This window comes from Momordica charantia, assembly GCF_013281855.1.
Source record: "Momordica charantia cultivar OHB3-1 chromosome 5 unlocalized genomic scaffold, Mcharantia_2.0 BLBB01000005.1, whole genome shotgun sequence".
Lineage (NCBI taxonomy): Eukaryota > Viridiplantae > Streptophyta > Magnoliopsida > Cucurbitales > Cucurbitaceae > Momordica > Momordica charantia.
Window position 1 is genome coordinate 20,516,441 of NW_028275163.1, and position 24,002 is coordinate 20,540,442.

At 34.6% G+C, this 24,002-nt stretch overlaps 1 protein-coding gene across 1 annotated transcript; it reads left to right on the forward strand.

The window, feature by feature from the left end:
* The first annotated feature begins 1,329 nt into the window (after positions 1-1,329).
* Positions 1,330-23,021, forward strand: NRPA1 (nuclear RNA polymerase A1). Its single transcript, XM_022298543.2, has 21 exons — positions 1,330-1,639; positions 1,782-1,951; positions 3,190-3,349; positions 3,465-3,734; positions 4,916-5,170; positions 5,247-5,417; positions 5,955-6,117; positions 9,590-9,774; positions 11,093-11,359; positions 12,282-12,370; positions 12,475-12,622; positions 12,743-12,961; positions 13,345-13,773; positions 13,891-14,035; positions 15,216-15,427; positions 16,425-16,627; positions 17,185-17,383; positions 17,487-17,746; positions 18,379-18,519; positions 20,453-21,236; positions 22,111-23,021. The coding sequence occupies exons 1-21, from the start codon at positions 1,622-1,624 to the stop codon at positions 22,705-22,707; spliced, it is 5,085 nt and encodes a 1,694-aa protein (XP_022154235.1). The 5' UTR covers positions 1,330-1,621; the 3' UTR covers positions 22,708-23,021.
* The last annotated feature ends 981 nt before the right edge of the window (positions 23,022-24,002 follow it).

The following is a 24,002-nucleotide window of genomic DNA, read 5'->3' on the forward strand; positions in this document are numbered from 1 at the left end:
AACCGTGCTAAAAATTAATTAATTTTATGGTATGGATATGTAAAAGTGAAGTTTCTTTTAAATTCATTGTTTGAGTTCGCTTTATATATAACATTATTTAAGTTTATTTCGACGTATTTTTCTAAGTGAAAAAGATTCTCACATGTTCAAACATAAAATTAACAAGTCTTGCATTTTGACAAAATTTTCTCACTTCAATTTCTAGTCCTATGACTATTTTTATAACTCAACTTACAATAATCTTGGTCCTTGAATATCATGTGAAAGCTGTCAACTAGAAAGAAATTAAATTGAGTACTGATAGTTAAAAGGTCCGTTCCATATGCAGTGTATATTAGGTTTATTATTTTCATATGGTTCAGTGAATAGCGTTTGGCATATTTATTTTTGAAAACTGTTTTCTTATTATGTAAAAATGTTTAAAATAATATTTTTATGTATTTCAGTGTTTTCCTATGAATTTGAAACTTTAAGAATGCGAATTAAATTAAGAAAGATAAAATATTTGATAAATATGCTACATCGTGGATTTTGTTTTTGTTAAAACTCAAAAAGTAAAATATAATGTAATTATAAAATAATAATTCCATAAAATTTATAGCATATATGTTAATAAATATTATTTTATATTTAATTGAATATTTAGTGGTCACTCCTACTTATTTACAAATATATTAATTAGATAATTTGTTAAATTGATGTTTAATTTTCAAATTTCCAAATGTACTACCAAACACATATAAAACACCGAAAATAATTATGTTTTTATTTAATCTAATGTTTTCAGATCACCAACTAAACGCTACTTATAATTTTTTAAGATGATGAGAGAAAACGACTTACATAAAAAAATTGATTTATCCCTTTCCGTCACGTTTTTTTATTACTTTTTTTTAGTATTTGTGTTTTAACTGGTGTATACATATGGACAAAATATTAATGATAAGAAATTTAAACAAATTTTAAAATTAATGAAACGTTTATTTGTTAAATTAAAATGTTTTAAAAAAATATCAATATTTTTATAAATTGATATTTTGGTATTTTCATTGATATCAAATTTAAAATCTTAGTTCTAGTAGATTACTTCATATTACATACAAATGAGGGTATCTTTTTTTATTTTTTTCCTCTCTGGTATGAAGTATCATTATTTGTATATCACATACAATAAATAAATATATATATACCCTACAAATAATTAAAAATAAAGAAAATTAACTCAATAAAATAAAATAAAAATAAAGAAAAATATACAAGAGGAGCACTTTGTATTAAAAAAAAAAAGTTTTATTATCTGAAATCTCATATTTTATTTAACCTTTCCTTCCAGTCACATTAACAAACGACCGTCTCTTGCTTCCCCTCAAATCTCTCGTCTTCTTCACTCGTCCCCTGCCATCCGCCGCACAGGTGCTCTTTGCCGCCGCCGCCGCACCGTTGTTCTTCGCCGCCGTCGTACTGCTGTTCTTCGCCATCCTCAAATCGCGTGCCTTTTGTGGTCGCCGTTCATATGCTGATGTTCGACTTCTTTCAATCCTGCTCTTGCTCTATATTTTTTCCCTCTCTGGCGCACGCCGACTTTTGAAGACTAAAGTAGTTGGAGTAGCTTGTCACTGCCATGGCTCAGACCACAGAGGTACCGATGCCCGTTTCTATTTGATGTTTTCAGATATTACTCAAGTTTTCTTCTGAAGTAGAGGCATGGAAATTTTAGCTGCTTTGTGGTGGAACGTTGAAAAGTATTGTAGGTTCCTTAATGGCGTGAAAATTTGTTGCAGGGTGCGTCCGAGTCGGTCGAGGCGGTCGCTTTCAGTTTCATGACTGATGAGGAGGTTCGTAAACACAGTGCTGTGAAAGTTACTGCGCCCATATTATTAGACGGTATGGGCAGACCGGTATCTGGCGGACTTTATGATCCGGCAATGGGTTCTTTAGACGATACAACACTGTGAGTAGTATTCTGGAAACATTTTTAGTTATCTTTCAAAAATCGTGTTCTTGTCCTGCTGCCATCCAATTTTATATATCTGTGTTTTTTGACGAATGTTTGCACACTTGGATTTACATACGAGTTTGTTTTGTGACGCTTCTTGTTCATAGGCAATAGGCTCTCGAAGTTTTATCTTGAATATTTTGTTTTGCATTATCTACATCTATTTTTTTATTTATTTTTATTTTTTGTCTCTCCGTTCATTAGTTGGTATATGAATATGTAAGTTGTGCTCCTAGAATATGGAGCGTTCTTATAGTCTACGAGATTATCAGACATTCCAATTTATTATCCATCTTCAAATAGGACAGGAAGTACAAATTTATTAGCATCGACTTATTGTGTGTACATGTTGATAGCCATGTTTCTAGAGTTGGTTTTCCCTGGCGGAAGAATTTTTTTTATGGACTTTTGGACCTTTTATCATTGTTGAGACTTGATAGGTACTTCCATTCCATTCTACTGAGCTTTATTGTAAATTTAATTGTTTATGATCTTAAGAGGTTGGAGCCCTCTCTTGTAGTTTTGCCGTGTTCTTTTGGTGGCTTATTTCTTGAGTTGGTCTTAGTTTGAGTATGGAAAATCATCATGAGAGGTTCTGACATACCAAATGGCAAATGATTCCACTCCGTGGAAATACGTGCCTCTAAGCTTAGGAAGAAAACAGAACTTCACTCTTTCTAATCACTGGACATACATTGCATGGGAAGGAAAAGTAGGTTTAATAGCTTCTGTCAAATTTCTCACAAATATCACGAGCGTATCATAGGCCATGATTGCTTTTTTTTTTTTTTGAAGGCATAGGCCATGATTGTTTAGACTGGATGATTCTTAAATGAATCTAAACTAAGTGCACAACCCTTTATTCAAGCTAATGGGGAATCATATTGTTTAAATTTCTTTGCAATGGATATAAACCGTGTTAATGGAAGGTTTTCTTCAGTTGATTTTGTCATTTCTTTTAAACTGCAATGATGGAGACAAATTTTTTCCCTATCTCTCTCTCTTCTAAAAAGACTGGTGTTATAAGACTTTTGAGTTTAGTTTCATATTAAAATTTCTTTCCTTTTTTTTTTTTTTAAATTATGGTGACATCCTTTTCATTTACAGGTTTGAGCTTGTCTTGTATTCTAAAGTTTTTTACTTATTCTCTATTTCATTAAATATTTATTTGTTTGGTATTTTTGTTTATGTAGTTGCAAATCATGTGGACAAAGGCCTTTATACTGTCCTGGTCATTGTGGTCACATTGATCTTGTTTCACCTGTGTATAACCCCTTGCTATTTGTCATTCTCCATAATATTCTACAACGTACTTGTTTCTCTTGCCACCATTTTCGGGCTGGTGAATCCCAGGTAAACTTATTATGGTTTAATGATGTTTTTAGGTATAATATATTGAGTTTCATACACCCCGTCTTTATGTTTTCTATACATAAATAATACTTGCTAATTTAATTCTTGACTTTAGGTTGAAAAATGTGTATCTCAACTAGACCTCATTTCAAATGGTGATGTTGTCGAGGCCAAAGAGTTGGATTCGGAGTGGCTAAGTGAGCCTTCACATTCAAAATATAGCAATGGAAGGCAGAACATGCAACCAGGAAAATGGACTTCTCTCCAATTTTCTGAAGCCATATCAGTTGTGAATAAATTTTTGAAGCCCAAACAGAGAGAATGCAAAAATTGTGGTGCCAAAAATCCTAAGATTAGTAGACCAACTTTTGGTTGGCTTAACATGGTATTTATTATTACATGCCCATTGCTTAAAATCCAGAAGTGATATTACATTTATAGCTCTACTAGTCATGGGCAAATGTGGTTACACATGATCACTCTTTTGATTATTGCTATATGGGATTCTTTTGTTATTTGTTTTCTTCCCTTTTCCATAGTTTTTGGTCCGTTGTGTAGCTCCTATTATTATCCTTCCTTTTCTGTAAATCTTGGCTGTGTTTGTTATAAAAAGTTATTGATGATATCAACCACTTTTTAAAAACACTACAAGTATATTAATCTGGGAAAAGTTTTTTTCAAAGAAATGCCCAAGGGATGAGTTTCTTTCTATAGAAGGAACGCAACCAAAGAATGAAGCGTATAACACTGTTGTTTTTCTTTTCCTTCTTTTAGAGGAGAAATAGTTAGCTTTTATGACTCTATATTATTATTTGATTTGATAGAAGATACGGTCTGTACTTTCTACGATACACGGTACATTATTAAACAACAAAAGAAAAGAAAAGATTGATTAAGAAAATGATATAGAACATTTGTTACTCTTAAAAGCTACCATACATTAATTGATTATTAAATGTGAAAGATTGATTGTGAAAAAATACTACTTCCAATAGATTGCTCATTGAAGTTAGTAGTTTTGCTGGGGGTTGTAATTTTACTTCATTATAGTTGAATGTAGTTGTGCTTTTTTTGGATCTAAAACAAAGAACACATGATCAATGAGAAAGATGATCTTCAAGGCAGAATGCTGAGAATATGTGTTGAAGTGGGTAGGAGTAAGTTCAACAACATATCATGAAATCTTGCCAAACCTCTCTATCTTGTGAGTGGAAGCTTGCTATGAGATTGATTGACCTGTAATGTTCCCACCCTCGTGTATATGCTTCAATAGGAACTAAACAGGATAGATTGATACAATTGAAACCTTTGGTGAAATGCCCACTTCTAACTGAGCATATAAAGTATGTTTAATAGTTTGTTTTAGGGATTGATGACTAACCCATTCAATGATTTACACATTGGACACTAGAACCATTTAACAGATGATGCTCATGTTCATAAATATAGTTGATGTACTTGTTTCATTAGAACCATTTACTTAGTAGAAATCTTGAACTCTCTTTCAAGTTGTATTGCACAAGTTTTATGGATTTGATTTCAAGTTCTCCTTCTTGGTGGATGCAGAGTGGCTTGCCTGGAGCCCATAAGAGGGCGAATGCCATTAGAGGTTGCAAGCCTGTGAGTGTAATTAGTGGGGCTGAAGGAATATCCTCGCTTGAGGAAGAGACTACATTTTCGCACACTACTGTTATCAATACATCGGAAGGGGATGCATTCGATGACACTGCGACCAAAGCCCCTACAGAAGACTCTGAGGAAGTTCCTCCTGAAGTCTTCATGCAAAAGAATTTCTCCTCAGGACATTTGATGCCATCTGAGGTACTGTCAGTTTATTTTATAGCAGGTCAATTTGTTTCCCCTTCCATTTTTTCTAATTATTTTTTTTTTATTGTAGGTTAAAGTTATCATGAGGCAATTGTGGAAAAATGAGGCTACGCTATGCTCGTTTATTAGTGATATTCAGCATCAGGGACATGGAAAAAAAGCAGGCCACTCCATGTTTTTCTTAGAGAATGTTCTAATCCCTCCAATTAAGTTCCGACCCCCTGCAAAAGGAGGTGATTCTGTAAGTATACTCTCTCTCTTTCTCTGTATACGACCTAAGACCAAAGGCTTTTGATGATCACTCGCTTGATCATCCCTTTTCTTTTAGGAACAACTTAAGTGGATGCATGGAAATGAATTAAATTTAGTAAATCGAAACCAACTAAATATCAAAGCTTTTGATAAGATGATAACTGGTAACTATAATATTTCTTGTTAATTTGAATGATACTTTTTTTGTCTCCTCTCTGAAACATTATTTGTCAATTAAGACAATGTATCTGGTGACTAGCATTTGCATTCCCCCTTATTAATACAGTAAGGAATATCGTTAAAAACAATCATTTTTCGAGTTGCCAATATTAAACTGGTTTTGAGAATTGGGATCACGAGTCATTGTATGTTTTGCTAAAGTAATAGTACTTATCCCTAGCATTTTAGCATGCAACATTTTTTCCTAACCCAATATCCAATAAATCTAGCTGTAACAATTATGTGGCCTCGGGTATGTGTTTCCGGAAAGAGAATCTCAATATTGCTGATAATTTGTGTTTCTCAGGTAATGGAGCATCCTCAAACTGTGTTACTGAACAAGGTGCTACAGTCCAATATTTCATTAGGAAATGCTCATGCTAACAAATCAGAACACTCAAAGATAGTGAGGCTATGGATGGATCTTCAGCAGTCTGTCAATGTTTTGTTTGATAGCAAAACTGCAGCTGGTAAAAGCATGTTTATTCTGTCATGTTTTCTACAAATTGTTTCAGCCTTCAATTTATATGCAATGCTTCAATTCCCAGTTTATGGCTTCTTTTTTCTTTTTTCAGATTTAAGTTGAATTTTTTTAAGAAAAATTTTAGCACCAACCCTGGACACAAGGCACATAACTTGACTTTGATAAATGGATTCCATGTCATAATTTCTTGCAATTAAGCTATTCTAGAAACTTTGATAGGCCATTTTCTTTCTTTTATTGCTGGATAAAACATATATCGACCAAAACAAATGTTTCTGTCATTCTTTTTGTAACCATTATTTTCTATCATGTTTACACCTGGTGTTTATCACACTGGAATCTGGATCCTGTTTTTGGAGAAGCTTTTGATAAAACAAAACTGATGAACAATTGCATTGGCTTTTACTTTCTTGAATAATCTGTATCAAATGTTATTTGTTTTTTAAAATAGAAAATCGAGCTTTCATTGAGATAAGATGAAAGAATATACAAAAGACATACAAAGAAAGGGACTGGCCTGTAAGAAGGGACCCAATCCAAAAGAATAACATGTAACTTATAACTACAAAATGCCTTCGGGACCGATTAGCACAAAGAAGAATTTAACCTAACAATCTCCCAAATTTCTTCTTAAGACCTCTCAACCCCCATAAAAATTGTGTTATCTCTCCCAAGTCAAATACCCCATAAAATAGCCCCCCCCAAAAAAAAAGCCTGCTATAACTGACCTCCCTATCCTAAAAAAGGTGAAAAAGCAACACCACCTCCAACATTGCCCTATAGATCCTGTAAGAGCCAAAGAAACCCCAAAACTTCCAATAAACTATTACAAATTGACTAACTGGTAGCTCCAAAGGATATGGTCCCATATCTTGCATTCTTGCAAAAGATGCACCATCGAGGATCCAAAAAAAAGGAAGAATGTCTCCGAACACGATCCATAGTATTAACTTTCCCATGCTCCTGCCAAACGAATAACTTTATATTTTTTGGAATCTTTACCTTTTCAGAGCGTCAGAGCGATGTGAATGAGGCATTAGGGAGAAGCGAAGAATGCTCAAAAGACTAAAAAAGAACAACAAGAGGAACTTGGTGACTGGCTAGGGGACCCCACACTAAGGTTCTTTCTCCCTTGAATGAGGCGAACATCCCCTACGGACAATAGCAAAGCAACAGCCTCCGACGATTCCCTATCCATCAAAGACTGAGAGAGACTCAAAGAATTAGAAGGGGAGTCCTCTCGGACCCCAACATAGAGGTCATTGAATGTGGCATCATCTCATAAAGGTGTTATAAGTGATGGAACAAGAGACATAGGAGTTTGTCACCCACCCAATAATCCTCCTAGAACTGAGATCTGATACCATCCCCAATAGAGCAAGAAATAGATCGGGAGAAAAAGGGAAAGATAGAAGTTCCGGGAGCATTTACCAAAACTCTTGAGACCACTAGTAGCTAAGATCCAATGAAAAGGATGCAAACCATATTTGCTCACAATAATCCTATGTCACTGGGAATTAGGTTCCTGAAAAAACGCCACGACCATTTTGCTAATAAAGCCTCGTTCTAAACCTTAAGTTCCCAATTCCCAATCTTACCGCTTCACTGAGGTTTTTAAATGATATCCCAATTAACCAAACAAGGACCTCTTCCCTCATCCATCCCCTCCCACAAGAGCTCCCTCATGATTTTCTCCAAACGTTTGCACATGGACACCGAGATTTTATACAAGGATAGGAAGTAATTTGGGATCCCTCTCAACTACATAAGGGTAAGTCTCACTCCCTTAGAAAATAATGCTCTTTTCCAATCAGAAAGGTACTTTTGAAGCTTTTCTAAAACAGGAGACCAAAACACCAAGTTCTTCAAATTATGGCCTAAAGGGAGCCCTAGGTAAGCCCTAAGGGGAAGGGAAATCTTGTATCTCACGCCCGGTCAGGGAAGCCCAAGAGGTGAGTTTGGATTGCTCACTATTAGAACTCTTATCTCTATTAATCCTGAGCCCCAAAATCACTTCAATTAACAAGCAGAGACGTATCAACTTAATAAAGGAACTTTTCTTTCCTGAGCAAAGGAAGAGTGTCATCCACAAACAGTAAATGTGACAAGCAAATACTCTCTCTCCCCGCAAGGAATCCTTCCAACTCTCATTCTTAACTCTAGTAGAGACTAACTTGCTAACAATGTCTGTCACAAGGATGAAGAGAAAAGGGGACAAAGTGTCCTCTTGCCTCAGACCCCTAGAAGCCAGAATCTTACCAGTTACCCCTTGGTCTCCGACTCTCCCGTTTACGAAGATCGAGAAATTAACATTTCTAACAGAGATCCAAATCTAGGTTTTCAAATGGCCAAAGCCTTTCTTTCATATCTGTAATATGGCAACCCTTGAGAACAGGGCTAAGTTTAACTTTATATGGATTTACTCTTGCTGGTAGGGTTTGTAAGCGTGTTGGTTCAACTTGATTATTTATTTATTTATTGGCTAAAACCGATGCTGAACTTGACCTATCAGTTTGAGAAAAAAACGATGGCAAAACTATTCTTTCTAAAACCGAATCAGACTATCAGACAAATGACAAAACCAATCACCAAATCCCCCAAAGTCAAACTGAACCAATTGAAACTGACAAATTAATTTCTGGTTCTATTTTTTATGAAATTAAACCGACTAGTGCATATTGCTCAAACCAATTAAACCAACTTGATTTGGTTTGTTTATTTCATATTTTTTATAATAATAAACAAACCAAATCAAGTTGGTTTAATTGGTTTGAGCAATATGCACTAGTCGGTTTAATTTCATAAAAAATAGAACCAGAAATTAATTTGAAAAACTTGATTTGGTTTGTTTATTAGTTTATTTTTTTTGGTTCTGGCGTGCATCCTACTTGCTGGGGATACTTGAATGAAATAAATTACTAAAATTTTAAATGTCAGGAAGGGAGAGTACTGAAGTTGGGGACTTGATTTTGTTTCAATTTGTCTTGCTGGCTTGTTTCAATCGATTTTCTTCATTACCTTCTTTTTTCTTTTGTTTTTTTTTTATTTTCAAATTTCCAGTTAGGGAGCCTTCTTATATTCTTATTTAGGGCTTTTTTACTGTAAGATGTCCTAATAAAATTCCACCCATGCTGAAATAAAGTTATGCACAGGTTATCTGGTATTTGTGCCAGTAATTGAAAAGATCTGCCTCACCTTGGTCCAAAATTATCTCATTGTTCAAATTGCAGTTTTTCCACACCTTTCCACTTTTATTTATATTATTATTTTTAATTGATTAATGAAAAGGAACAAAATGTTGGAAGGATACGAACTCAAAAAGGAGTTTTTCTAATATTAATTTTAATCTATTAGTATCATGTTACTATTACTGGTAGTCTAGTACTGTCACCAATGTATACACAAGTCAAGTATCTGCATATTGAATGGTGGCCATGCTTTCTTGATGGCTGGTTCAGGTCAAAAAGATATTTCTGTGGGAATATGTCAGTTATTGGAGAAGAAGGAAGGCATGTTTCGTCAAAAGATGATGGGAAAGAGGGTTAACTTTGCATGCCGATCTGTCATTTCACCGGATCCCTACTTAGCAGTTAACGAAATTGGAATTCCCCCTTATTTTGCTTTGAGATTAAGCTATCCAGAGGTAACCTATTCTAAATAAGCATTCTACTTGTAGTGATATTTATTATCTTCTAAATTTGAATATGCTATGTATTGGTTTTCCTTTTAAAATATGAGCTTGATTGGATAGATGAGTGGTGATTTGACATGATGTGGTAGTACGTGGCTCAAGAGTAGATTAGTTGGATAAAACAAGGACAAACTAGCCAAAAAATCCATTACCTCATTGAACTATTTTGCCTTGATTGTCTTAATTTTGTTTGTCTAGCCTACTATTGCATTTCAACGGTGCATGTGCTTAAGAAGAATATTTGCATTTCCAATTTAGACGCGAAAGAAGAATGTCTTGGTATATCAAATGATGAAAGGTCTCTTCGTGTTTCTCTTCAAAACAAATTACTTAATATTTTCATAACACAGATTACTTAATATTTTCATCGAGGAAGAGCACATCTTGATTCAGAAATGCAAAGTTCATTGGCTGAAGGAAGAAGATGAGAATTCTAAGTTCTTTCATCGCTGTCTAGTTGCTCGAAAAAAGAAGGCCATGATCATTGAGTTATCAGACTCTAACGGGTGCCCTTGTTGAATGAGCAGGACATAGAAGCTGCAGTTATTGTTTTTTGATCAGCTATACTCTAGAATCCCTATCTAGAAATTTTCTATTTGAGGTATTTATAGGCGCCTAGTTTCTTTTGCACATCATTCCAGTGATTTAAAAGCTCCGGGACGTGTGCCTAGGCGTTGGGCGCACTTTTTGTGCAAAGGTGAGGTGAAATCAACGCGTGCCTCTCTGAAAAGCTTCAAGGCACAAAGCCCTTGCCCCTACCCCTTAGAGCCTATGTGATTTTTTTTTTAAACAACCCTTGCATTTAGGGTGTCTTTTTTATAAACGTTTAGTTTGCCTGAGTAGTTTTGTTGGTGTTCTCTTTTACAACAACAAAGTTCAAGACCCTTTCATTGGTGTTCTCTTGCTGATTCTTTTTTCCATTATTCGCCCTCTTATCTTTAACAACTGGGATTCTTTTATTTGGTCGGAGTAGTTTTGTATCTAGCTTCCTTAGTTATGCTTGCCTTCTTTCTTATTTTATTTTCACTCTTTTGAGAGTTTGTATCCTTGAAAATTTTTTGTTCATTTTCATTTCATCAATGAAAAATTTGTTTCTTGTTAAGAAAAAATGCAAAATGGTGCATGTGCTTAAGCAGGTTATTGATAGCATGTCTGGTGGTATTGCCCTTTTTTTTTGTGTGTGTTGGGGGGGGGGGGTCTTATTTACATGTTTTTGCTATAAAACTGATCATGTTTTATTTTGTTCATTTGCATTGTTACTTTTTTCCAGAGAGTGACTGCTTGGAATGTTCAAAAGTTACGAAATGCTATAATCAATGGTCCGGAAACCCATCCAGGAGCCACACACTACATTGATAAGTTAGCTACCGTGAAGTTGAACTTGAAGCCAAGCCGGAAATCACGCATTTCAATCTCGAGGAAATTACCATCCTCTCGCGGTGTGGTTGTGGATCAAGGAAGCGGCGATTATGAATTTGAAGGGAAAATTGTGAATCGGCATTTGCAAGATGGAGATATCGTTCTTGTGAATCGACAGGTAAATTTTGGTGTCATTTGACACAATTCTTTTACATGTATGCTATTTTTTTTGTCATTACTGTTATAATTGCTTCCAGAATGAATGTTAACTTTAACATTAGCATTATAGATTTGGTATAATGAAAACAGGCCAATGGCAAGCAGACCTTGCCCGCTAAACTGCCAAACCAAATCGATCGAAATGTTGGTTTGCAGTTTGCTTCAGTGTGGTCTACACAATATTTGAGGTTCGGTAGGGTTTTGCTTTTCTTTTTTTTTTTTGTTTTTTTTAATTTGGTTTGCTTTTGGTCCGGCCCCAAAATCAAGCCTAATCGAACCATGGACACCCCTATTGTGTGTTGATATACCTTCTACAATGAGCCTGGAAAGATACCCTAGTGGTTGAGATGTAGGGCTGGATTAAATGCCGATTTTGGTTGAAAAGCTTTAATAAAGGGATTCCTAGATGTAACTATAAGACAGGCACATGTTGTACGCATATGGATTAGTGGTGGAAGCTGATGTCATAGTTCTTAAGGAAAAAAATCTTGTACGATAAAGATTTAATTATTTATGAAAACTATCCATTAAATGGATTGCACGTACTGAACATTTTGAAGTGCATAAAAGTTGTTTATGATGTGAATACCATACTATAATTTTACTGGGTAGATGGCTTCATCATGAGTATTTGATGTTGCAGATTATAGGCCTATATGTCATTTTATACAATTGGATTGGAAATATTTTAGAGGCTTGGTATGATATTCTTTCGTGCATTCTATAGTCCTTTGCACTCATGCTTTTCAATGATGATCTACATAAAATAAAGATGGTGTAAACTGGCTTTTAGAATTCACTTGCATTTTAGTTCTAACATTGGGATGTCTATTTATACCCCATTTCTTCATGTTTTTGGCTCTTTCTCTCTTTTTTTACAGCCTACACTTCACAAACCTAGTATAATGGCTCATGTTGTTCGTGTCTTGAAGGGAGAGAAAACTATTCGAATGCACTATGCAAATTGCAGGTACCAGTGTGTATAATTTGCATATAATTGTAAAACATTTTGTGATATTTTCGATGAGAGCATGTGGCATGTGGCATTGAAAATTTATTGTCCTCTAATTACAGTACGTATAATGCTGATTTTGATGGTGATGAAATGAATGTTCACTTTCCACAAGATGAAATTTCTCGTGCTGAAGCTTACAACATTGTGAATGCAAACAACCAATATGTAAAACCTACCAGTGGTGAACCCATCAGAGCCTTAATTCAGGTACCACTCTATTTCACAAGTAAATTTCTGTCAAAACCCTGAGCTTTTTACTTCATAAATTTTCTGATGTTACTGATATAGGTCGGTGATTAACCACCTAATTTTTTATGTATTCTTCAGGATCACATTATAAGTGCTGTACTTCTCACGAAGAAGGATACTTTTTTAAATTTTGATGAATTTAGCCAGCTTCTGTATAGTTCTGGCATTTCAACATCAAGACCATGTGCTTCTTCAGAGAAACCTGGGCAGAAGGTTTTCACTTTAGACTTTGAAGCTGAGATGCTACCTGTTCTTCCTGCTATATGGAAACCAGAGCCTCTTTGGACAGGGAAACAGGTTGTTAGAACTTAGAAATTTGCTAGCAAATAAGATATATGCACGTTAATGTTGCATCGAGACATGCAAAAGAAAATGAGCCAAATGATTAGGACTTAGGAGTTAATGGGTGTATGCTACTTTAGTAATTTAGAGGATTTTGTTAAGATGTTTTCTGTGTCGCTTGAACTTGAGTAAGCAATGTTAACGATGAAGTGTCTAATAATCTGCATCACTCAAGGTGTTTAAAATGGTTGAGATTAGAAAACTATTGATGTTTGATTTTGCCTTTTCTCAGCGTTGCTCCTGGATTGAATATAAGTTGGTTGTTTCCCAACTAGTTCACTTGTTGCCATGGTTGATTTCTGATGGTGTCTTCATTTTTGTTTTCTTTTGGTTTACAGGTTGTTACAGCCTTATTGGAGCACATCACTAGAGGCTCCCCACCATTTTGTGTGGAAAAAGATGTTAAAATTCCACGTGGTTTTTTTAAGTGCAGACATACGGGGAATAATTCTTCCAAAGTCAAGGTGGTTGATGGTGATAAATCAAAGAGAAAGAGAACTTGGAATGAAAATAGGTTGGGAAAAAGTGAAGTTCCTGATGAAGGGAATTCAAAGAAAAAGGAGTACTCAAAGCTTGATAAATTGAAGGCAGAGCATTTGGATGATGATAGCTTACTGATATTTAAAAATGAATTGGTGCGAGGTGTCATAGATAAGGCTCAATTTGGTGACTATGGCTTAGTGCATACAGTGCATGAGCTTTACGGTTCAAATACAGCTGGCCTGTTGCTTTCTGTAATGAGTCGTTTGTTCACCGTTTTTCTTCAGGTGATGGTGCACTAGTTCAAACATAATCTCATTAATATAGAATAACATATTATAGTTAGTAACTCATGTTACGAGTTGGCATTGGTAATACTTGAACATTCATCTTTCATTACTTAGATGCATGGGTTCACATGTGGAGTAGACGATCTTTTGCTGTTGGAATGTATGGACAAGGAAAGGGAGGAGCAACTCCAAATCTGCGAGAAAATCGGTGAACAGGTGCATCTGGGATTTCTTAAGGTCAAGGATGGCGAAAAATTAGGTATTTTCGTCTTGGCCTCTAGTTCTCGATGCATAAAGTTATAGTAATTAATAAGTAAGTATTAGCAATGGATCTCTTGTAGATATTGTTTGGTACTTTTTAGAGTTGGTGGTTTTCCTCTCCTCAGTCTGATTTCCTAGTGATTTTTGTGGTTTTCTTTGAAAGTTGTTCAGTGGGTTGTTTTGGGAGGACTTTTTCTTTTCTGTCTTCGAATAAGTCATGGAGTTATTTTTCTTAGTTCTTGTTTGGATTGTCCGTACTTTTATATATGTTTTTCAAGGCCTTGGGCATGAAACATTTGTATTATTTCTACAACTTTGTTTTTTATTTATTTTTCCTTTTCAAAATTTCACTTCTTTTCGGAGCTTGTATCTCCATGAACGTTTGTTGTATCTTTTCATTTCTTCGATGAGGATTTTGTATCTTGTTAAAAAAATGTGTGTACTTTTCTGCTTTGGTTTGTATACTTTGAAATGTTATGCTTTAGTACTTGAAAGTTCACAAAAATTCATTTTGTTTTTTGTCATTAGATTTTTGTGTTGCATTTAGTAGAAATATTAAGCCACTTGCTTTGGCTCGATACTAGAATATTCGATAAATATTTAATCATGAATTATGTTTCTTGTTAAAAAAAAAAAAATCTTAAATCTCAAACCACTTATCAAGTTATTGTAATTCTAGGCCACTTGCTTAGTTCAAAAACTCTAGAGAGTAAACCACTTGCTTAGGATCGATACTAGAACTTGACACATTAATTAGGTAAATTACTTTCTCTTGGTGACTTCTTGATGCCAGGGAGGAAACATCTTGTTTCATGTGCATCATTTTATTTGTAATTATAATTCATGCACACTGATTAAAATGTTGCAAGTGTTTGAGAACTACTTATTATGAACCTTCAAGGAAAAATAATTGATGTGGATAAATAGCATGAAAATGATTTGAAAAGGCAAATATAAATGGGCATTTAGCTCTTCCTAGTTAATTATATTTTTTGAAGACGTTAAGCTATATCTTCCATGGAGACTTGTGGCCTGAAGATTGCATCTCATTACACTTTCTATTATTCAGCCTGCTACACAAATATCTTTATTATAGCTGTAGGTGTGGTAATCTATTTGCTTTGCCTTTGGACTTTTTTACTCTGATTGATTTGGGACTTGATTTTTTTGATATGCAGACCCAATGACACTGCAATTGAATATTGAAAAAACTATTTGTGATAATGGAGAACCTGCATTAACATCATTGGATAGAAAAATGACCAGCCAACTTAATGAAAGGACGGGAAACTCTAAGGTCCTCAAAGATTTGCTGTCTGAGGGCTTACTAAAACCGTCAGTAAAGAACTGCATTTCTCTGATGACGACATCTGGGGCTAAAGGTGGTACGGTAGGTTTCCTTGCAATTCTGAGTATCTAAGCATTTGCAGCCGACACAATGCTTCACCCTCAGTTGTTATATCTTTCTACCTCCTTTCCTATTTTAACTTCTTTCCCTTTTGCTTTAAATGGAGTAAGCCTTTATTGATCAAATAACCTCTATTAGTTAGTGCAGTGGTTAAAAAGATGAATAATAATCTTAGATCTCTTATTTCAAAGTTCAAATCTTTGTTGGGATCTTATCTACGTATGGCATTTTTTAGAATATAAAATTAAATATGCTCTAAGTTATTAGCTTAAACTTTTGGATTTCGTAGTTTAATATGCTATTAGAACCAGTAGTCATGTGTTTGAATTCCTTTGATGTTATTTCCTCTGCGATCGATATTTAGAGTTCAATTGTTTGCTGAGTATTTACTTTCTAGTAGTTAGTGTAGTAGTTAATTAGTTGGTGTAGTTGATGTTGTTAGTATTCTTTTTCTAGAAGAATTGGTATAATGGTTTGCTAGTTAATTAGAAGCTTCTATAAAAGTATAAATAGGATGCTACGTCTTTGTAAATGCTATCTTTTTTCTATTAAACTGTTTGTCGAGTAATATTAGATAGTTCAAATCCTAGGCTTGAGTTTAATTTTTGCTCCTTTCTTTTGAATGGTTATCTTATGCAAGAAAGAAGTTATTAGTTATTATCTCCCTGAACATAATAAAATCGAAGGTGATGGTATTTGTTGCACCTTAGAAAGTGAAATGCAGCAATAAAGAATACAAAAAGAAGAAAGTTCAAACAAATGAATACAAAAATATTTCCAAAACTACTGTCTAGGGATTCCATCCTTTTCAACATAATTGACCATCTTTCCTAACTTGTAGTGACCTGTTGACGCATTTAAATGCTTTAAATTTTTTTTTTGTTACATTCAAGTGTTGAAATTTAAATAAACGCTCAATCACAATTTTGCTCTTCTTTTAGATTCTTCTGTTTTTCCTAATATGTGGTGCTTTGAACAGGCTAATTTTCAACAAATATCTTCACATTTAGGCCAGCAGCAGTTAGAAGGCAAGCGAGTTCCCAGAATGGTCTCAGGAAAGACCTTACCCTGCTTTCCGTCTTGGGATTGGGCATCACGAGCTGGAGGGTTTATTGTTGATCGCTTTCTTACTGGTCTTCGACCTCAAGAATATTACTTCCATTGCATGGCTGGCCGTGAAGGGTAAACTAAACTTCTATACTTTGTGTGATTTAGCATCAATAGGACTTGGTTTTTCTTCTCAAAAGTTTAATTGCTTTTGCATCATGTATCCACACTACATACTGTTCTAGATAGTTGAAAATTTAAAGTTAAGTTTGGGTTTCAGATCATCATTTCTGATCAAAAATTGACATTATTTTCTGACGAGAAACTAAAAATAAATTATCAAAAAGAAGGGTTACAGCCTAAAAGGCCAGAGGGAAGAGGGATCCCTATACCTAGTAGGCTTGAAAAATCCCCTCCTATCTAAGTTGATCCTAACTCATATCAAACTTATGAATTTTTTTTTATAGACTATATCAAACAAATAAAACTGGTTGCATAAAATTCTTAAAACTCTAGATTTGCCATATAACACTCGATTTATGGTATCTGTTCCTGTTTTTTGCTTATAGCTTTTGATAGATCGTTTTTTAGTTAAAGAGCAACATTCAATAATTATTAGCTACTATAAAAATATGATTAGTATTTTATTGACATCCTATTGATATATGAACTGTGAGTCTTCTCTCTCATAGGTTGGTTGATACAGCAGTCAAGACATCTCGTAGTGGATATCTTCAAAGATGCCTAATAAAGAATATGGAGTCTCTAAAAATTTGTTACGATCACACTGTTCGTGATGCTGATGGCTCCATTATTCAATTTCAATATGGCGAGGATGGCATAGATGTCCATAAAACAGCATTTATTACAAAATTTGAAGCACTTGTAGCTGTAAGAACTTTAAGCTTCACAAATCTGGATGCTTGATAGAGCTTTTTATTTTTTGTTTGCTCGTTTTCTCTAAATGTTTACATCATAGCTATTTTTGTTTTAGAACCGAGATATGCTATACCAAAAAAGTCATCATCAGCTTGGCAAGTATAATATATATATCAATGAGTTGCCTTCAGCTCTTCAAGAGAAAGCAGAGGTCATATATAATTCCTTCTCGAAGGACAAGGCTCCTGGTCTGGTACAAAAAGATGACTTTTTCAGGCTGTTGGAGAATAAGTACCTGTCAAGTCTTGCACAGCCTGGAGAACCAGTTGGCGTACTTGCTGCTCAGTCTATCGGAGAGCCATCAACACAGATGACGTAAGAGTCCCCCCTCCTTTTGAGACATCTAATCATGTTATTTTTATTTGAATAAGAATTGTTTAAAGAAATTCTTAATAGGAAATAATAATGTCATCTTAATTAGTGTAGATACTTTCTGTAATAGGGAAGAATAAAGCTCTACTGGATATGCATTCTAGGACATTAAAACATGTTATCATTTTATTTTGTAGGAAATAAAACTTTGATTTCAAAAACATGTTACTGTGACAGGGACAGTTAGAAAATGTTTCATTCAATATAATACTAAGAATTTTCTGTAAAATCACCCTACTACAAGAATCTTCTCCTATACTATAAATTTTATAAATAACAGCAACACTCTGCAGTTCCTTCTATAAGATATCATTCTCTAACTATGCTTCAACAATATAACATTCAGCGAGTGTCATGAGAAGGATAAAGTTGGCAATCTGACATGAAGTAGTATATGATAGATACTATGTTCACCAATGTCAATGTCCCATTTATGTGCTATTTAAATATGTTAAGTTATGTCAATGTCCCATTTATGTGCCATTTCAATGAAAGTTTTAGTCCCATTAGATGGTATATAGTGGCTGATTTCACTATCATTCTCTTTTGCTATTGAAATGAAATATGTATCTTAGGTTGAACACGTTCCATCATGCTGGGCGTGGTGAGATGAATGTGACACTTGGAATCCCACGCCTTCAAGAGATCTTGATGACGGCTTCACATGATATCAAGACACCAATTATGACATGTCCATTACGAGATGGCTACTCAATGTAAGTTAAAATCAGTGTTTCTTGATTCTTCTCTAGAGACAGACTTAAATATTTGTCTGATCTTTTTATTACCAGTGTACATTTTACATGGTGACTTCGCCAAAAATCACATCAATATTCTTTTATGCTGTTTCTATTTATTTTTTGATAAAAGATAGCCTAGGGAATCTTTGAAACTTATCGAACCACGGCGAAAGGAACTTTATAGATTGCATTTTATGGCGAAGGGAACTTTATAGATTGCATTTTATGTGAATTTTGCAGGCACAAGTTAACAAATTCTTGCAGGTCATTTTCTTAGTTAAGTCAAATGTGTGTCTATTAATCTATGCAGATAAATAGTATAATCAGGGATAAAAGTATCACCGATATTGACCATAATATAGGCAATATGTCGCTAAAATCATGGGTCCGACAACGATAACAGGGGGAGAGTTGTTTTTACAGTTCTGCCAATATTTTGTCGATATTTTTTGATATTTTACCGATATCCGCGATATAATGCTGATATCCATGGTATTTTACTAATCATCATTTCGTCTCTACTCACTACCAACGGGTATTTTAGTTCTTATCACTTTAGAAAGTTCCACCATGAGTTTTTGGGTTAGGCCAAGAATTTAGGGTCACAAATTCATACATAAATTACAACCTTGACCTAATGGTCAATAAGGGTCCATGCAAATATTAAAGGGCTTAAGGGAATGACTTCAGACTATGGTGGTCGCCTACCTGAGATTTAATATCCTATGAGTTACCTTGGCAACCAAATGTGGTAGGATCAGACGGTTGTCCCGTGAGATTAATCGAGGTACGTGCAAGATGACCTGGATCCATAGATAAAAAAAATAATACACAAATTACATTAAAAATCATTGTCTCGACCTCTCCTTCTTTGTATTTCTTATGTATTTATCAGTAGCATATTAATCATTGTCTATAATCCAAAAAACACATCTTATTGTTGTTAAGTTGTTAAATGGTGTAATGAGCTCCAAAGGGCAGTCCAGTTGACGAGGGCTTGGGGTCTCATGGTCATATTGGTTTAGAGGTCTCAAGTTCGCACCATCTGGTGAGCTTAATACCAAAAACCCTTGATGTCTCTCAGGTTGGGGTGGGTGCGGGTGCCCCGGGGTATTGGGAAGCAAAGCTTCGACTCCCAATTGTAAAAGAACGGTGTATTTATATGAACTGACATTGTTTATTTATCAATGAATTAATCAAAATTTTGTTGATTTATTGACATTCATTACTTTACCATCTATTCTTATATTGATGTGTGTTAATGATACATATGCATAAAATGATAGTTTATGACTTTAATAAGCTTTTTTAAAAGTTTTATTAAGAAATTCACAACATTTTAATTTCCGTGATCCGTGATTTTTTTCTGGAGTATCCATCAATATCCAAATATGTGTCGATATACCCCTAAATTTAAGTTATCGATATTGACATTGATATTTTCATCCTGGAGTATAATAAAGTTGAAATTATAATGTAGAGCACCAATAAATGGATTAATGATTGACTGTCGGACAAGTGTCTGAAATCACCCTACTGTGAAGCATACTATCAAATTTCGCATGTTTAAGATTGGCGGCTCATTCCTAGAATCTTGATTGTTCTAACAATTTTTGTTTCTCATACTCTCATGAACCGAGCGTCTGGACGATGCTGTATTTCTGGATTTGTTTATTATCATTCTTCTCCATATTTGAAGCATCTGTATTTTTGTTGAATAGTCAAGCATGCATTATTACCTGCCAGATATTATAGTCAAGCATGCATTATTACATGCCAGATATTATAGTCAAGCTCCGTATTTGCTGGCAACCTTTCTTCTTTAGGATTTTGTATCCGTGTTGCTTCCTACATTATTACATGCCAGATATTATAGTGAAGCAGGATTACTTACTTCGTTATATGACAGGGATTATGCAAAGTGTCTTGCTAATAAGTTGAAGAAGATTACAGTAGCTGACATAATAGAGAGTATGGAAGTAACTGTCGTGCCATTTTCTGTACGGAAGCGGGAGATATGCAGTATTTATAAGCTTGAAATAAAATTTTACCCACTTGAGAATAATCCACAGCATGGTCATGTATCTTCAGAAGATTTGGAAGAAATTTTGGAATTTGTGTTTGTTAGGGAGTTGGAAGATTCAATCCAAAATGAAATGATCTTGCTATCCCGAATTAACGGTATAAAAAATTTTGTGCCCGATTCACAATCACAGGGCTCGAGTGAAAGAGATGAAGTTAGTAGTTCACAACATGAAGAAAATGATGATGATGATAATGTTGGTAATGACGTGGATGCTGCTGAAGATCTTGGTTTTGATATGAAAAAGCAAAAACTGCGAGCAACGGATGAGATGGATTATGAAGATGATTCAGATGAGGAGCTTAATGCCAAAGCACCATCAGCAGGATTTGAAAGTGAAGTTGATCAAGGTGATGAAGTTGAAATCACCAATGATGATATCATGGATATCGCTAAAGACAGTACATCTGAGAATCAAACTGAGATAACAGATGTCTCGAAGTCCAATTTGAAAGGGAAAACACCCAAAACAGCAAACAAAAAGAAGAAGAGAGCTAAATTAGAATTCTCTAGGAAGGACTATGATAGAGCAATTTTTGTTGCAGCCAAAGGAAATCACTTTGAGGTTCATTTTAAGTTTGCCAATGAACCTCATATTTTACTGACCCAGGTACTTCCTCACATTCGTTCTCTTTTCATCTGGATCTGGTCTGTTTGTTCCTTGCTGTAGTAAACTATGTATTTTCAATTTCGGAATGTTGAGTTCATGTTTGCTGCAGCACTGGTCTAATAGTAGAAGGTGCTCTGTTATATCAGTTTAATATGTATGGTTTTTTTGTTGACACTTCTTTTTCCTTTATTATTTTATTCTATTCTGTGTGGTCCGTAATAGCTAACTATGAAGAAAGATAAGGGATATAAAAAAACTGAGACTTCTCTATTCAATCTATCCAACAAAAATAACAACTTGGACAAAAGCAATGGACTTGGATGAAGGTTGATTCCCTCACTTGAATCTTGATGCCTTTGAGAGCTTTTATGCCCTCCCCCATTTTTGTTGAACATCTTTCCTTGAACCTTTTGATTACGTTCTCAGTAAGAATTATGCCTTCTCGATCCTCCTTTGAAGTTGAGCCTTATGCTCCTTAAAACACTAGTCTAAAGAAAAACCAATCCAGTCTTATGCCTTAGCGGCTATCACACTTTGTGGAGAGATATTAGATGACCCAAGTTCTTGGGTGAATCCAAAATGGTTTGGTTCCAACTTCCTATCCTAATCTCTTGGGGATTGCCTTCTGCCCTACGGTCCCAAAAATGAATGGGTTGGGTTTCTCCTGGCTCGTTCCTCTTAACTTGTTAAGACTTTTACAAAAGATATCGTAATGATGCTGATGGGTGGATGTAATCCTTTTTGCTCATCCAAAAGTTGGAAAATTGTTGGTGTAAATGTAATCTCTGTTTCTCATAATATATTGTGATTTTTTATTTCTCAAGTTTCCTTTCACCATTGCCTTCATTTAATAAACTTTCTTTCTTGCTCTCAGGTTGCTCAAAAAACGGCCCAGAAGGTGTCTATCCAAAGCTCTGGCAAAATTATCCGCTGTCAACAAATCACCTGCAAGGAAGGTCAGGTAATATACCATGGGAATAATGTCAAGGAAAGAAAGAAAATGAAACTAGAAGAGAAGGAAAAGATTCCTGCAGTACAGACCACTGGAGTCGACTTTCGGATGCTCTGGGAGTTACAAGACGAGCTCGATGTTCGATATATATATTCCAATGACATCCATGCCATGCTAGAAACATACGGAGTGGAAGCTGCTAGGGAAACCGTAATGAGAGAGATACAAAATATCTTCAGTTCATATGGGATATCTGTCAATATTCGACACCTAACTCTCGTTGCTGATTATATGACTCATTCTGGCGGTTACCGACCGATGAGTCGACTAGGAGGCATAGCCGAGTCGATATCTCCTTTCAGTAGAATGACATTTGAGACAGCTTCGAAGTTCATTGTTCAAGCTGCATTTCATGGGGAGATAGACAACTTGGAAACTCCATCTGCTAGAATTTGTCTGGGTTTGCCAGCAAAGATGGGTACCGGTAGCTTTGATTTGATGCAGAAAATCGAAGTCTGATGAGTGGTAATTCTTGGCCTCATATTCTTGAGTTTTGAATCATTTAATTAGTTTTGGCATTAGAAGAGAGCGAGTTCTGCGGATGTAAATTTTGGATGCTATAAGATTTTGTATCATTAGCTTACCATTGTATCACTTATATTGTGTTTACATATAGAAACACGTGTGCAAGATTATTAACAAGCCCAAAAATGGCTCAGAAATTTTGTCCTGTTGAGAAATATTTGAACAATGGAGCCATGTAAAAAGACTACTAGAAATATTTAAGCATATTGTGTTGATCAATGACAACAATCTAATCCATTTGTATTGGATTCCGTTGTCTACGTGAATTTCTTGATATGAGCTTTCATTTTCACCTGGAATGGCTCATTTGAGATCTTTATTTGCTAAATTTAATTTTGTAGTTAAAAGAATTGATGGAATTTAATTTGAGAAATTGTAATTGTCTTATTTGTAAATGTAGTAAGGGTGTTGATCATCGATAGAGATGATTATGTCATATGTGCTTAACTTGAGCTAGATTTGTTATTATTTTAGTCAAGATTTGTTATATTAGTAATGACATTTTTAATTTTATATGGATGATGTTCTACTTAAATTTATAAATAAATGTTTTCTCATTAATGGTCATATTAATAGATCTTTATTATGATTGTTTTTTGATAACTCGGGATCGATGTGTGTGGTTTTGTCTACTAGATTCCTATAATCAAGGGTATTGATGACCTCCCAACACTATAATCAAGTGGGACTCGTCCTTGAATTGGGAAGAAAGTCTTTGCTATGCGTCCTTGAATTGGGGAGAAAGTCTTTGCTATGCGCTGAGGAGGATGTATTCTTATTTAGCAACATATCCACTACGCCACTACCCGTCAGATATTTTAATCGGAGATAGATGTCTTAACTAGTTAGCTGAAATTAGTTTGTTTAAAGTATATTTATTATTTGGTTTAGTTTTTTAATATAAAAAGGAAAATGGTCCGTTTGAATTCTGAACAATTTGGTGGTTCATTTATATCTAGTTTTCTATTTCCTCTGACTATATGTTTGTTACATTGTATTTCATCAATTATTATATTGTCATATTAATTAAAATTTGTTAAAGATACCATATTAAATATTGAGCTACTTAAAATCATACTAAATTTTGAACATAATTGAAAATTCTTAAATTTGAACCTCTAACACTTGTATATAAACTTGTCATATTTTGGAAACAATTAATTTCTTGTGCAACTTCAAAATCTCCTACCAATGGCCTTAGGCTTCTTTTCCAAAACCCAAATGGAAAA